Source organism: Xenopus laevis, chromosome 8L (genome assembly GCF_017654675.1).
Source record: "Xenopus laevis strain J_2021 chromosome 8L, Xenopus_laevis_v10.1, whole genome shotgun sequence".
Taxonomy (NCBI): Eukaryota; Metazoa; Chordata; class Amphibia; order Anura; family Pipidae; genus Xenopus; species Xenopus laevis.
In genome coordinates this window covers 22,357,132-22,373,947 of record NC_054385.1, presented here as the reverse complement: position 1 = coordinate 22,373,947, position 16,816 = coordinate 22,357,132, and the positions used below count along the sequence as shown (strand labels likewise).

The 16,816-nt window shown below is 42.9% G+C and overlaps 1 protein-coding gene across 6 annotated transcripts in view; it reads right to left on the bottom strand.

Moving 5' to 3' along the window:
• cdk5rap2.L (CDK5 regulatory subunit associated protein 2 L homeolog) overlaps positions 1 to 16,816 on the bottom strand; it is a 192,688-nt gene that overhangs the window by 31,467 nt on the left and 144,405 nt on the right. For 3 of the 6 annotated variants that reach the window (XM_018229695.2, XM_041572512.1, XM_018229696.2), the window contains exon 19: positions 11,008 to 11,137. In XM_018229695.2, coding sequence (XP_018085184.1) covers positions 11,008 to 11,137 — 130 coding nt within the window. Of the gene's footprint in view, positions 1 to 4,317; positions 6,816 to 11,007; positions 11,138 to 16,816 lie in introns of all 6 variants that reach the window. The other 3 variants (XR_005963252.1, XR_005963254.1, XR_005963253.1) reach the window with 2 other exon arrangements.

Genomic DNA, 16,816 nt, shown 5'->3' with positions numbered 1-16,816 from the left:
ATCACAGTACAGCATAAGCATTCAATATATTTGTATATTCTGTATCTGTTACCCCTAGACCACTTGAGTAAGTGGTATAAATAGTTATGCCAATGTTATCTTGTCCTCTCTGACATTAAGGGTCCTCAGTTGCTTCCAGCCAGTCTTGCCACACCAGATCATACTTCTGGGGACACCCTCTTGCAGTATAGGCGAGTTGTATTAGGGGGAGTGTCATTTTTAGCAAGTTCAACCAGCCATTAAATCTGGGGGATTGGGGGGACATCCAATTCAGAAGGATACATTTCCTGGCATAGAATAGTAGTGTATGGAAAAGTATTCTCTTGCCCGCCCTTGGGGTTACCTCATCTATTACACCAAGAATGCATACCTGAGGGGTTATTAGTTTAGGTAGTGCAGATTAATCCTGAATATAGATGAGAACCTGAGACCAGAAGGCTAAGATTTGGGGGCATGACCAGATGAGGTGTAGGTAAGATGCCTCTGAGGCCCTACACTTAGGGCACTGTGGTGAGTCAAGTCTGTTCATACGGAACAGCCTATTTCGGGTTAAATGGCTATGTAGGATCTTGAACTGGATCAGTCTATCTCTGGTTGAGACGAGGTAGTCATAGGCCCTGTCTGTTGCCTCCACCCAATCCTCATCCTCCAACCCTGGGATGCCTCTGCTCCAGGCTGCACCCACTGCATTAAATGGAGGCTTAATAGTAGCTAGGAGAAGCGAGCACAGCCTGGTGACAAGTTTCTTGGTGGTGGGAGCTCTAAGGGCTGATTCTATCTTGTGGTTGTAAGGTTCATAGCGTTCCTTTGAAATTGGGTATTGGTGGCCTGTCTAAGCTGGAAATAGGAGAACCAGGGGAGAGGCTCCTGGGTTTGGACATGTTTAATTTCGGTCCTGGGCCGTACCACTCCATCCTTAACCAAGTCCCCTAAGGAATTCCACCATTGGGGTAGCTGAGGCAACAGGAGGGGTAATGCTTGATTGCAAACTTTAAGTGCTGCCATCCACGCTTTGTATTGGTTGATTATAACTTTCTATAAGTTTCTATTTTTGCAGATGATACTAAATTGTGCAGAACTATAGGTTCCATTCAGGATGCTGCCACTTTGCAGAGTGATTTGTCTAAGTTGGACAACTGGGCAGCAAACTGGAAAATGAGGTTCAATGTTGATAAATGCAAGGTTATGCACTTTGGCAAAAATAATATAAATGCAAGTTATACACTAAATGGCAGTGTGTTGGGAGTTTCCTTAAATGAGAAGGATCTAGGGTTTTTTTGTAGATAACAAGTTGTCTAATTCTGGGCAGTGTCATTCTATGGCTACTAAAGCAAATAAAGTTCTGTCTTGCATAAAAAAGGACATTAACTCAAGGGATGAAAACATAATTATGCCTCTTTATAGGTCCCTGGTAAGGCCTCATCTGGAGTATGCAGTGGAGTTTTGGACTCCAGTCCTTAAGAGGGATATAAATGAGCTGGAGAGAGTGCAGAGACTTGCAACTAAACTGGTTAGAGGTGTGGGAGACTTAAATTATGAGGGCAGACTGTCAAGGTTGGGGTTGTTTACTCTGGAAAAAAGGCACTTGCGAGGGGACATGATTACACTTTACAAGTACATTAGAGGACATTATAGACAAATAGCAGGGGCCCTTTTTACCCATAAAGAGGATCACCGTACCAGAGGCCACCCCTTCAGACTAGAAGAAAAGAACTTTCATTTGAAGCAACATAGGGGGTTCTTCACAGTCAGGACAGTGAGGTTGTGGAATGCACTGCCAGGTGATGTTGTGATGGCTGATTCAGTTAATGCCTTTAAGAATGGCATGGATGATTTTTTGGACAGACAGAATATCAAAGGCTATTGTGATACTAAACTCTATCGTTAGTATAGGTATGGGTATATATAATTTGTGTGAAAGTAGGAAGGGGTGTGTGTATGGATGCTGGGTTTTCATTTGGAGGGGTTGGACTTCATGGACTTTGTCTTTTTTCAACCCGATTTAACTATGTATCTATAACTGGGTGGGTTGTGTATAGATCGGGAGATTTGCGAATGGGATATATGAGAGTGACTCTATTGAGCTTGCCAAAGTGGCCTGTAATGGGAGGTTCGGATTATATGGATCTGGATTAAGCCACCAGTGTATATAGTAGATCTGGGCTGCCAGTGAGTAAAATACAAATGCGGGAGGCCCAATCCCCCTTCGCTAACAGGAGCCCACAGTTTGGCTCTAGCAAACCTGAGGGGCTTGTTTGCCCAAAGAAATGCTGTTTGGACCATATCAATTATAACAAAGGAACGGGGGATGGGAACAAGGGAATTGTGGAAGATGTAGAGGAACTTGGGGAGAAATATAATTTTTAGAAGATTGATCCTGCCCCAGATGGAAATGGGTAGATTAGCCCACCCTTTCTGCTGGTCTCTCATAGTGGAGAGGATCGGTTCAAGATTAGAGGGTATAAAGGTGTCTAAATTCCTATGTACCACAATGCCATCGTATTTGAACGAGCACACCCAGACCAGAGGGGTGGGAGGAAATAAATCTGGGTTGATGTTGGTGTCAATAAAGTGTATGCTTGATTTTTAGCCCTGAAAATCGTCCAAAGTGGTCCACTATACTCAGGACCGCCTGGAGGGAGTTGCCAGGGTTATCCAGATATAACAGTATGTCGTCCGCATAGAGATGCGTTCTTCCACTCTCCCCAGACGGAGTCCTGTGATGTTGTTTGGCAGACGGACCAGGACTGCCAGAGGTTCCACTGCCAGGGCAAAAAGGAATGGTGATAACGGGCATCCCTGTTGCGTACCCCTATATAGGTTGAGTGCAACCGCATAGTAGTCTCACCCATCTAATGAATTGGTCCCCCAAGCCAAATCTCCTCAAGATTTCCCAAAGCTATGGCCATTCTATAGAGTCAAACACTTTATAATATATAAATCCAGTAAATCTGGTTCAACTATTTCCTCTATAGTTTGCTTTAGTCTGTTCACCAGGACCTTAGCAAACACCTTGGCATCTGTGTTTAGCAGGGAGATAGGTTGATTCTTTTGGAATGACCACAATCACTGCCTCATTAAAGGAGGGAGGGATGTGGTCTTCCTCAGTGGCATGCATTATAGTCTTGTGTAACCAGGGGAAGAAGATTTCACTGGAGATTTTGTACCAGTCCGACGGAAGGCCATCGGGACCAGGTGTTTTGTTGGATTGAAGGGAGGCTATTGCGTCTTGCACTTCTACTAAGGTAATGGGGGCATAAAGGAGGGCATTTGCATGTGGTGACAGTTGAGGGAATTGGATATCATCAAGGTAATTTGTTAATTGTTCTGAGAAGTTGACTTTGGTGGCATACAGAGTTTGGTAGTACGTTGCAAAAGCATCAGCTATCTGAGAGGGGTTTGTTACTATGTTGCCTGAAGGGGAGGTCATTTTGGGGATAGTGTTGGATGGCGTTTGAGATTAAGAGAGGTATGCTAGGATTTTCCCATTCTTCTCCCCTTACCTCTTTTGGGTCATTTTAACTCTAATTTCTTCTAGCGCTATTTGTGCTGCACTAAAGGTATGGAGTGTATCTGGTCTTACATTTTTAATATAATTCTCTTCTGCCTCAGTCATTGTTTTCTGTTTTATTTCTAGTGCCTGGGTAACTTCCTTCCTAGCTCCTTTGATTGCTGAGGTAAGTGCTCCCTTCAGTGTGGCTTTACCTGCTTCCCACACAGCCCCCAGGGTTGCCGTTCCAGGATTAAGGTCCCAGAATTCTATGAGGGCTGCCTCATTTGCTTCCTTAATGTTAGGTTGTGTTAACCAAATTGGGCTAGGATGCCAGAGACGTTCTCTGGGTCCTGGGATAAGGTCTAGTTTAACCAGTAAGGGGAATGATCAGACACAGGATATGTAATCCACCAAATTCACCCAGGGTAACACTTCCGCAGAGGCTAGAGCGAGGTCAATACGGGATAGGGTGTTATAGGTAGCTGAGAAACAAAAGAATTCACTTGTATCAGGATTTCTCCAGCGCCAGAGATCCGTGAGGTTCATGGCCTGTGTCCAGAGAGAAAGTTTAGAGTTGGTTTGGGGACTTGGGGTCAACCTGTTTAGCAATGGGTTCAATAATGCATTGAAATCCCCCATAAGGAGCAATGGTGCTGGTGGAAAGCTTGCTAGTTTACTCATTATTTTATCCAATAACGTGCTATCAAAGGGGTGGGGCATGTACACATTAGCTATGGTTAACAATTGATTGGATATTGTACACCCCATAAGTACATATCGTCCATAGTGATCAGTAGCTATATCTAGCAATTCAAATTGTATACCTTTGCAAACCAGAATGGAGGTACCCCAGGCATGAGTAGAAAAGGTGGCATGATATGAGTGTGCGACCCACAGCTTCTTAAGTGCCATTAATCTTTGGCCCACCAGGTGTGTTTCCTGTAGGAGAAGAACATCAGGTGCATACTTCTTGACATAGTCAAACATTAAGGCTCTGTTGAATTTAGAATTCAGCCCCCTGATGTTCCAGGAAAGAAACTTAAGTGGGCCCCCATGTTTAGCATTTGTGAATTCTATTTTACAGGTGAGCTGGTTTAAAATATTCATTGCAGTACAGTTTGTCATATGCCGAAGCAGGAACCATAGCAACCAAAAATAATCAACATAATAACAACATCCCATAAAACCCTTCCCTCCCAACCTGACCCAGTAACTTGGCAGGTATTGTTCCCAAAACATTGTAACCGGGGGAATGGTTACCCAAGGACAGGTAACTTTGAAACTAGATAAGACAGGGGTAAAGTTTGAGTCTCTGTGATACCTAAATAATATAGTCATAATGGGTTGAAAAGAGTCCCTTGTAGTTAAATGTCTCTTTGATAGTGAAACACAAGTGTCTACAAAATTCCAGAAGTACAGCAAAAAGAGACCTTTAATAACAACCCCATATTCAGGGCCTCTGGCGCCCCAGCCGCTGTCATCCATCTGTCTTTGGGTACTAAATGTAAGTGGACGCTGCCATCAGTCCTCCCTTGCCTGGAGGCATGGGGCGTAAGGCATAAGCCTGAACGAGCAATGTCAGAATATGTTTAGTTAAAGTAATTGAAATAAAGGTGCTGCTGCATCGATTTCCGCTAAGGGGTCTCTTACACTGGTGTAGTTCGGTATGGGATGCAGAGCATGTAAAAGTGCCCAGTTAGTAATATTTGCTAATATTTGCTATTTTGCTATTTACTAAAACCAAGAGGGTTCTAAGCTGACCCAACAATGGGAGTTCTCATACCTCACCAGTGAGAGAGGCAACACTAGTAGGCTGGTTGCTATAGGCATAGGGTCTCAACCATATGTTTTAGTATATGGTGTCTGGCTAAGTCAGGGGAGTGTAAATAGAAGTGGTCTCACCTGCTGCAGCGCCTTCTGTTGGCCATCATCTTAGTTGGGGGGATTAGGGCTGCCTCTGGGGGACGGATTTCTCTGTGCATCCAGCCACTCGTTTACCTCTTGAGCCGAGGTGGAAGAACATGATTCTATCACCGGCTTGGATCCTCTGCTTGGCCGGATAAGGCATGCCATATTTCAGATTAGCCTCCCGCAGGCTGTGAAGGTGCCCCGTTGCCTCTGAAGTTCCGCTCAGTAGTCTGGGAAGATGTATACCTTTTTCCCTTCCACTATGATGTCTGGGCTTTGTCTGGCGTCCCGGTCTCTGGAGTTCAGCAGTCGAATTAGGAAGGGTCTGGGTGGTGCCCCTGGAGGAGGACTGGCACGTGATGGGCTTGTTCGACCGCATAGAAGGATGAGAAGGTGGCTGTGGGGAAAGTGTCCCTCAGCCATTTTTCGGCAAAGGCTACTGGGTCATTCCCTTCTGCTCTCTCGGAGAGCCTCACAATAAACACATTGTTGCGTCGCAGCCGGTTCTCATGGTCGTCCAGCTTATCAGTGCAAGCTTTGAGTTTCGTTTCCATGCGAGCTATTGCTGAAGGGATTGCAGGTGTCTTCCAGGCTCAAGACTCAATTTTCTCATGCATATTCTGGAGATCAGCCAGGAGCAGCGAGAGGTCAATTTTAACTTCTATTTTAGTGGAGAGTGATGTCCTGCAGTCCATAGTAGCATCTAATAGCAATATCTGTCCTGTCTCACACGACAATTTGGCCAGGAATAGGTTGGATGCAGTAGGCAGTGTTGTAACTCACATGCCCTTTATTTTCTTTGAGTTTCAGGTTTATCCTGGTTTTTGGTCACAGGCTGGCTGTGAGTCAATTGCCCCGTATAGATTCGGCAGGTATTATATATACTGTACAGCCCCTTTAAATTTGCCTTGGCTGCTAAAAATTGTCCTGAGGTAGGGGGACCTACCTTGCTGCAGGGTACTCCTGCAGCCTAGCTAATTGGTGCAATGAGGATTGGGCCAGGTATGTATGCCCTGGGGACTGCTCACGTCTCCTGCCTGGTGCTTGACTGTATGTTGTACAGCCTGCGTGGTCTCTTATCTTAGTGTGTTATAACAGCTCAGTTTGTGTTGATACCAGCAAGGAGGGTGCCCCAGGGTCTGGGCTGCACTTACCATACTCTGTTGTGCCTTCCCTGAGGGTTGCCAAGTGCTGGTGCTGTTTGTGCACTGCTCCGCGTCAAACCGTGGTGCAGCGGCACCTGGGAGGGAGATTTATGCGGCGGTCGGCAGCTGGGGTGTTCAATGGCCCCTCCGGTGCAGTATTGCGCAGTCAGTGGGGCTTTTCCGCAGCAACAGGGTGCTTTGTGGGAGCTGGACCCCGGGAACACCAAGAAGGAGCGTCTTCTCCTCAGCGCGGTCGGACACGCCCCCAGCTTTAGTATGATGTAAAGTGGGATATTCTGAGACACTTTGCTATTGGTTATTAATATTTGTGGTTTTTGAGTTATTTATGCTTTATATTCAGCTGCTTTTCAGTTTGCAATATGAGCAATCCAGTTGCTAGGGTCCAAATTCATATTGATGCATGGTTGCTAGGGTTAGCAACCATGCATCAATATGAATAAGAGGCTGCAATATGAATAGGAGATGCCCTGAATAGACAAAGAAGTAATAACAAGTAGCAATAACTATACATTTGTAGCCTTAGAGAATATTTCTATCGGTTAATTCCCTAAAAAGATCTTGATCAAATTTCCCTGTAAGAAAATTATTGCATCCAAATATAATATGCATTGTTTTGAGAGTGCCATTGTAAACTTAACAGCATGAAGCCAAGTGCTTTTTTCACTATTATGAAACAATCCATTATAAAATAAATAATAGAATTTGGAATATTTGTGTCCCCTTGCTTAGCACTCACATTAAACAAAACACACACAGCCATTCTTAAAGGGCGACTATTGCGAAAATGAAAATGTAATATTAGCTTCAGCATACTGAAATAAGATACTTTCTAAATACAATCAATTAATAATTCTGTACAAGTTCTAAAATTATCATTTATCTTCACTATTCCTCTCTAGCCTCTGTTTCTCCTCATTCTGTCTTCATTTAGGAGTTGGTTGTCAGATGAATGATCCAATAGTTACATAGTTAAATTGGGTTGAAAAAAGACAAAGGCCATCACGTTTAACCCCTCCAAATGAAAACCCAGCATCCATACACACACCCCTCCCTACTTTCACATAAATTATATATACCCATACCTAAACTAACTATAGAGTTTAGTATCACAATAGCCTTTGACATTATGTCTGTCTAAAAAATCATCCAAGCCATTCTTAAAGGCAGTAACTGAATCAGCCATCAGAACATCACCCGGCAGTGCATTCCACAATATCGCTCTCCTGGCTGTGAAGAACCCCCTACGTTGCTTCAAATGAAAGTTCTTTTCTTCTGGTCTAAATGGGTGGCCTCTGGTACGGTGTTCCACTTTATGGGTAAAAAGGTCCCCTGATATTTGTCTATAATGTCCTCTATTGTACTTTTAATCATGTACAGTTTAATCATGTCCCCTCGCAAGCACCTTTTTCCCCAGAGAAAACAACCTCGACAGTCTACCCTCATAATTTAAGTCTTCCATCCCAACCAATTTAGTGGAAAGTCTCTGCACTCTCTCCAGCTCATTTATATCCCTCTTAAGGACTGTCCAAAACTGCACTGCATACTCCAGATGAGTAGGGATGGGCGAATTTGACATGTTTTGTCAAAAATTTGCTGCCGGCGAAATGTCGCAGACGCCCATCAAAGTCTATGGGCGTCCAAAAAATTTTGTCGCGTGCCGAAATTGTTTTGACGCGCGTCTTTTTTTTTTTGACGCACAAGGCCATACAAGTCTATGGGCGTCATTTTTGAGGCGAAACAACGCGAAACAATTCTCCCATCCCTACAGATGAGGCCTCACCAGGGACCTATAAAGAGGTATAATTATGTTTTCATCCCTTGAATTAATTTTCTTTTTATCCAAACTTTATTTGCTTTAGTAGCCACAGAATGACACTGCCCAGAACTTGTTATCTACAAAATCCCCAAGATCTTTCTCATTTATGGAAACTCTCAACACGCCGCCATTTAGTGTATAACTTGCATTTATATTGTTTTTGCCAAAGTGCATAACCTTGCATTTATCAACATTGAACCTCATTTTCCAGTTTGCCAACTTAGACAAATCACTCTGCAAAGTGGCAGCATCCTGCATGGAACCTATAGTTCTGCACAATTTAGTATCATCTGCAAGGCGGCTCCTTTTGCCTAGAAGATGCATTAGAGCTCATTCTATTAAAATAACCAGAAATCCTGTCTCTCTACATGTAGAATTTGTGTAAAAGGCAGTTATTTTGTTAGATTTTGTTTGTATTGGAATCAGTTATTTGAGTGAGCTCTAAGGAACGGGAGTCCTCCTATAAGATATATTGGATCATTCACCTTACACCCAACTGCTGCATTAAGACAGAATGAAGAGAAACACATGTTGAGAGAGAAATAGTGAAGATAAACTTGATTATTTCAGAAACAATGCAGAACTAATTATTATTAATGCAGAATTAATTTTAATTGATTGTATTTAGAAAGTTTCTTATATCAAATTTTCATTTTCACGATAGTTCCCTTTAAAGCTTCCACCATACTGTGCTGGTGAAACCCACAGAAACTACAACTTTGTTTCTATAACTATAACATGTGTTTTCTTTCATAAACAAACTATGTTTGGCTAAATTGCCACATTTAACCTTACAAGTGCCATTGTATCTTAAAACTGGAATGAGAATCTTAAAGGGAATGTCAGTGCCCTTTAAGGCTCTGTTTGTCTTCAGTAAGCTTTCTACACCCTTATTATTACGATTATAGTGAAACCTCAATTTTACATGCCCAGATTTTAAGTTTCTGTTTTAAGGGAACATTTAAAACTCTGCAGGGTTGGAGATTGTATGATGCTGTGTGGTAAGAAGTCTCACTTTCTATGCAGTCCCGAATATTCACAATGGTGCTTTGCCTGTTTTGCTACAAGCTGTCATACCCAGTGTTGTAGTCTCTTCCTTTTGATCTGTCTGCCTAATATTCCCTTGCAGGGCATCATGGTTGTTTGCTCTCTTTAATCCATTCCAGCAGCACCATTGATACATCACCCAGTACAATGCTTTTTTCCCATTCAGGCTGTTGTTCCACACTGGCTATAAACTGGCTATAAACATTTAGTAAATGTTATCAGATTTCTAGACTACATTGGTTGATGCCCAAAAAGTACATCTCGGCTATAAGAAGCAAATTTAATAAATAAGCCTCCTCAGGGAAACCAACTGGATTTCTTTATTAGCCTGACATTTATAATTTTTCAAAGTTCATATTTATCTCTGACCTCTTTCCTCAAACTAACTGTATTCCTAGATAAACCTTGTCCTGCAGGTTCTATAATATGGACAGACCTACAAACTATGCACTGGTCTTAGATGTATAAAAGAAAAGAAAAAAAAAAAAAATGTAATGAAAGCCAGATAGTGCATCACTTCACAAAAGTGAATTTGCAGCAATGTCTACTCTCTGTTAGAATAAATTACACAAAGTTATAGGGAAGAAGCATAACAAAAGTGGTGTAAAGGTGATACCTTTTTGGCTAACTAAGATGATAATCACAGCAAGCTTTCAGAGCATTGCAGTTCCTTCTTCAAAGCTGAATGAAGCTACTTTGGTACTGACATATATACAGCATTTTGTTTGCAAAAAAAAAAAAAAAAAAAACTGTGAGGGACAAAAGGAAAAACAACACATAAGCATAATTTGCATTACAAGCAGGGACAGATTTACAGAGAGGCTAAATTTAGGCCATGGATTTATGGCAAATTACCAAAACTAGAAACAGATGCATTCATTTTTACTGTGGAGACAACAAACTACTACAGGAATCTGTTATCTACTTCTGGACTACTTTGCAAACCCACCTCTCTGTAAATTTGTCCCTGCTTGTAAGACAAATTATGCTTATGTGTTGTTTCTCCTTTTGTAAAGAAAATGCTGTATATATATGTCAGTACCAACGTAGCTTCAGCTTTGAAGAAGGAACTGCAATGTTCTGAAAGCTTGCTGTGATTATCATCTTAGTTAGCCAATAAAGGTATCACCTTTACACCACTTTTGTTATGCTTCATATCAAAAGTTCTTACCTATAACTTTCTCAAAGGGCTAACACTGTGCAAAAAACGTTACCTGGAATAAATTACACAGCAATTATTGCTGTACAAAATGTGTGTGTGCAGGAGCAATTATGGGTTTGGTAATACAAGTGACAGTGTCTCTAATAAGAAACCAGAGTAAAAAAAAATTGAAATGACAGCATTATGAATTATGTGCCTACTTGCCATTTTGATTCAACCCGCACACCACTAGCATATCTTTTTCTAGACCAGTAGGAAGAGGCTAAAAATACTTGTTCATGGACCCTTTTGTGCATTTTTTCATGAATATAAGAACATAAAAGCCCATATTATCCTTTTATATTGTATCAAAACGTTTTCTAATCGAAAACAAATGGCGATGACCAACAACAGAATATTTATGGGGTATACTTACAATGATCCAAAATACTTTTGTCCGTTTCTTCCTCTGCATGCTTTTCATGAAAGAAACCTTGAATTGAAAATGCTTTATCTTCTAACACTTTATTCTGAAGTCTGAGGCTATCATTATTGATTTCTTCCTCCTAAATAAAAAGACATAGATTTTACTGTGATCACTGGTAGATTACAGGTAAAAAAAACAAAAAAAAACAAAAGTGACATAAATTACACATTTAAAGGGGATGCAAAGGCAAAAAAATAAAATCCAATTTTTACTTTCTTTAATGAAAAAGAAAATTGGATTTGTATACTCACCAATAAATCCATTTCTCAGAGTTCCGAATAGGCTGCATAGATACCATAGGGTTTATGTCCACTTCCCTTTAGGAGGCAGAATGACAGGGTTGCTCCTCCTCTTCCCGACATTAGCCCATCCAATTTTAGTTGTTACCAAGCAAAGAAATTATGAGAGGGTGGGACAACCTGTGCTGCCTATTCGGGACTCTGTGAAATGGATTTATCAGTGAGTATACAAATACCATTTTCACTATCGTCCCTCGGAAGAACAGATACTATAGGGTTATGTCCCAAAGGGTGGGAGAATAGTAGCAGTAAAATATAGAGAAGAAGCATCAGAGGTTTAGTTGATGTTAAGCCATAGCTCATGAAGAAGGAGACTTCTTTAAACTGACACTTGTATAACTTTGCGGCCGAAAACTGCCCACAAAGAGGCAAAAACATTAAACTTATAAAACTGTTAACATGTGAAGTGAGGACCATGTGGCTGCATGGCAAATTTGTTCTGCTGAAGCCTGGTTTGCATGTGCCCATGAGGCATTAAGCGTTCGCATGGAGTGGGCTGACACCCTGAAGGGAGCTTGTTGCGATTCAGTTTCCATTTTTCTGGGTCCAGAGTATGGTGACTGACAAAGTCCGCTTCCCAGTTCTCTTGACCCGGAATGTAAATGCTGGAAATTTTTGGCACTGTGTGTTCTGTCCATGTCAGGATTTCGGCTGCCTTCATCCAGGCTGCGTGACGGTGAGTACCGCCTTGGTGAGAAATACTGAATGTCTTTGGGAATCGGAGTGCCCCCCAGAAACACTATGGATTGAGCTGGCGAAAATGAGTTTTTTTCCACTGTGAATTATCCACCTGTGTTGTTGCAGTATGTGCCGACAGGCGTCTGTATGTAATTGTGCTACCTTTTCAGATAGAGCTTGTAAGAGAAGGTCGTCTAAGTATGGTATGACGGTCAGCTGTTGTTCTCTTATGTAGGCTACTAGGCTGGCCATGATCTTGGTGAAGACTCATGGTGCGGCGGCGGCGGCGAGCCCGAAGGGTAGAGCTTGAAATTAAAAATGTTCGGTGGGTAGTGTGAATCATAGGAATTGTTGGTGATTAGGATTAATGGGGATGTGCAGATATGCATCCTTGAGATCTATCGATGTGAAGAAATCTCTGTGTTCTACGTTGGCAATTACTGCTCTCTAAGATTCCATTTTGAAGGTTGGTATATGGAGAAATTGATTGAGTTTCTTTAGGCCGAGGACAGGACCTAGAGAACCGTCCTTTTTGAGAACCAGAAACAGGTTTGAGTAGAAACCCTGATTGCGGTAAGGTATTGGAACCGGAATGATGAGTTCTTTCTTGCTCATCTCTTGAATGGTGGTGAAGAAAGTAGTACTCTTGTAGGGTTGGTTGGGATTTTGGATATCAAGAATCTTGGTGGTGGGGGTTTCTTGAAAAAAGGTTCATAACCCTGAATAATAACTCGGTGTACCGATTTGTCTGAGGTGTGAAAAAGGATATTTTCTTACCTGAAAAATCCCTTTCCCATAGGCCCGTACTGTCAGTGCAGGACGACTGGGGGTTAACTTGCCCCTCTCTGGAGGCAGGACAAACTATTGGTTTTTTGGTTTTGAGACTCCTCCTTCCCGGTATCTCCACCTCCTCCTCAGTTTTGTTATCAAGCCTGTCGGTGGAGATAGTTAATAACCTAACTAACCTAACTGTCTAAAGACGAGCAGCACAAAATACCGGCACCCTACTATTGGGTGGGATGCTGCAGTACGGGCATACGAGAAAGGGAATTTTCAGGTAAGAAAATCTCCTTTTCTACGTACGGCCCTACCTGTCAGTGCAGGACGACTGGGGATGTCCCAGAGCCGTCCTAAAATGGGTGGAGAAAAAACTTGGTAGTGTGCCAAAAAGAGGTAAATATATTGAACTATGCAGGAACTACCTAGATGCTACTGCTGCTTGCAGCACCTTCCTGCCAAAAACCCCTTCTGCAGAGGCTAAAACATCCAGTTTATATAACGTTGAGAATGTGTGTAAGGAGCTCCAGCATTTCTGGGGAAGCTGAGTTTTGTAGCACCCATGAAGCGCTGATCTTTCTAGTAGAATGTGCCTTAATATTGGGTGGAATGTTCTGACCTACCCTAGTATAGGACTCGGAAATAGTGGACACTATCCATCTAGCTAGAGTAGCTTTGGATGCTGGCTGACCCGATTTATTAGGACCAAAAAGTACTAGGATGGCATCTGCTTTCCTGATCGGAGCTGACCTTTTAAGGTAAAATTTCAATGCTCTGACTGGGTCCAATTTGTGCAATTGCCGCTCAGCATGGTTGGAAGGTTTAGGGCAGAATGATGGAATAACAATCTCTTTTAATGTGAAATGCGGATGTTACCTTAGGTAAATAAGATGGCACTGTGCGCATCACTGCTTTATCTTGATGGAACACTAGCCAGGGTTGCTTGTAGGATAAAGCTGTGAGATCCGAGACTCTGCGGCCCGAACAAATAGAGAGTAAAAAAAGCTACCTTCCAAGATACATACTTGATGTCTATTGTGTGTATTGGCTCAAATGGGGCTTGTTGAAGGGCCCTCAAAACTAAGTTTAAGTCCCATGGTGGCACTGGGTCTTTGCGTGGAGGGCAAATGTGTAACATTGCTTGGAAATACTGCTTAAACTCTGGTAGGATAGCCCATTGTCTTTGGTAAAGTGATGAAAGAGCTGATAACTGAACCTTTAGTGCGGAGACACTTAGGGGCAAATTCACTAAGCGCCAAACGCTAGTGTAATTCGTTAGCGTTTGGCATTTTCGTTACTGCGCAAATTCACTAACGAACGCTGGCGTAGTTTCGCTAGTGTTACTTCGCAACCTTATGCCAGGCGAATTTTCGCTAGCGATGTAACTACGCAAATTCACTAACTTGCACAGTGTACTGAACGCTACCTTTTACGCTAGACTTCCTTCGCCACCTCAGACCTGGCGAAGCGCAATAGAGTAGATAGGGATTGTTTGAAAAAAAGTCAAAATTTTTTCTAAGTCCCAAAAAACGCTGGCGTGTTTTCTACATTATGGGTGATAGGCTGAAAAAGATCGAAACATTTTTTGGGGCTCCCCTCCTTCCCCCCTACATTTCCTGACTCATGGCAACTTACCTAGACAGTGGGCACATGTGTAGGGCAAAATAAAAATTTTATTTGCTGATTTGAAGGTTTTCTAGGCATTTGTAGTGCTGAGACGTATTCCTCCATTGAAATTTGAATTTCGCGCCGTATGCAAATTAGCCTTCGCTAGCGTAACTTCGCTTTACATAGCGAATCAACGCTAGCGCAACTTCGCAACCTTACGCTACCCCTGAGCGCAACTTCGGATTTTAGTGAATTTGCGGAGCGCTGGCGTAACTACGCCTGGCGAAGTGCGGCGAAGTTCTGCCTGGCGCAACTTAGTGAATTTGCCCCTTAGTCCTTTGTCTAGACCCTGTTGTAGAAATTCCATTATTTCCATTATTATCTACAGTCTTTCCAGCACAAATTATGGGATTGTGACCACCCCATAAATCGTTGCCAAGTACGATGATAAGATCTGGCTGTAGATGCTTTGCGGGCTGCTAGGAGAGTAGTCGTTACTGCTGCAGAGAAACCTTTGTCACGCCACAGTTGAGATTCAATAGCCATGCCATCAATTTTAGTTGCGCCAAGTTGCCTGCCACTGCTGGTCCTTGAGTTAAAAGGTCTGGCAGTTGGAGAAGAATCCATGGTTCCTCCTGGGACAACTGAATTAGATCCGCAAACCATGTGCGTCTGGGCCACCTGAATAATGGCGAACCTTAGGAAACGTTGGTGATTCTTGTGTATAGGTACGTGCAGATACGCGTCCTGTGTGTCTATTTTTGACATCCAGGCGTCTGGTTTTAAGGCTTTTATGATGGAGGGTAGTGAAAAAGGGAACGAAAAAAAGGTTTGAATAAAACCCGGAGAAGCGCTGTTGGTCTAGAACTAGCGCTATGACATTGCTCTGGAGTAGATCCGAGATGATGCTGTATAGGGCTTGGCATTTTTTTGTGCAGACTGGAATGGAAGAAGGAACAAACCAGTTTTTGGGTCGTTTGGTCAGGAAGGGAATCTTGTAACCGGTGATGATGTTTAGGACCCATGGGTCTGTTACAGATTTGCTGCCAAACGTCTGCATAGCTCTGTAACCTTCCTCCGACCTGAGCAGTCGTTGTGGGGGTTGAAGGATAGTCAGGAATCCTGCCCCTTGGCTGAGATGGGCTTCTTTGAAACTATTGTTGGCTTTGCCATGAGGACTGCCAAGGCGATCTGTAGCGCCTGTTAGAATGCCCTTGATTCTGTGGTCTTGCTTACTGCCGCTGGAAGACCATGACTTGTGATGATGATTCCTTCTATGGAACTCTTGTCGCTGGCATTTAGCCTGAGGGAGGAAGGCCCCTTTTCCTCCAGTGACCTCTGAAATAATTTGCTTAAGTTCTGGTCCGAATAATTGAGAACCAGCAAATTTTAATGAAGTGAGCCTATTCTTGGAGGCTGTGTCCCCTATCCAATGGCGTAGCCATAGTGCTCTACGGGTTGCTACTGAGGCTGCTGATGCTCTGGCCGCTAGTCTTGTTATGTCCAGTGTTGCTTCTCCTAAAATGGACAGGGCTGATTTGATCTTTCCAATGACTTCCATAAATTCTTGTGGGTCTGAAGGCCACTGAATGGCTAAAGTCTTGGCACCAGTACTTTGCTGTTTTTGCTACTGTAGAGGCCGCTGCACTCTGAAAATCTTTTTTAAGGACATAGTCCATTTTTTTGTCCATTGGGTCCTTTAAGGACCCTGCGTCCTCAGCAGGAAGCATAGTGTTACGAGATAGACGAACGATAGGAGGATCTTATCCAACACTTTGTATTCCTCTAGTACTGGGTAGGAATTGAACAATATTGTTCTTCTTGTGTGTCTCGTATGCGTAGAGGTTGTGAAGCTTGGATGTGAGCTGCACAGTGATGCGAGTTCCAAAATGTCCGCCGTTAAACGTTAATTAGAGCGTGGCAAACACCATAAATGGCCGCTAAGAAGGCGTGGAACGCAACTGTGTGCGTGGAACGCATACGCTGTTCAGGACCTGCAAGTACCCTGCCTAAGGCTAGGAGTGCACTTTTCCCTTACCGCCGTTGTTAGAGCGTTCAGGTAGGCTCAACCTGATATACTTATAGCGGGAGCACTTATCCCCTCTGATGAATGGTCAATAACTTACAGGTGTAGTGCACTGTAAAGGGCCCATCATTTGGTCTGTATGTGTTGAAGGGAGCGCGCGTGACGGGTTTAACCATTCTTAAACGTTGTACCAATAAGGAATAGTGCTGGGCTCAATCTGCTACTTAAACTAAGTCAGAGAGCTGACAAGCATCTTTATTCTTGAAATATGCAGGAGAAGGAGAAATTGCTGCCTCTGAGGCAGGACAAATTAAAAACTGAGGAGGAGGTGGAGATACCGGGAAGGAAGAGTCTCAAAACCAATAGTCTG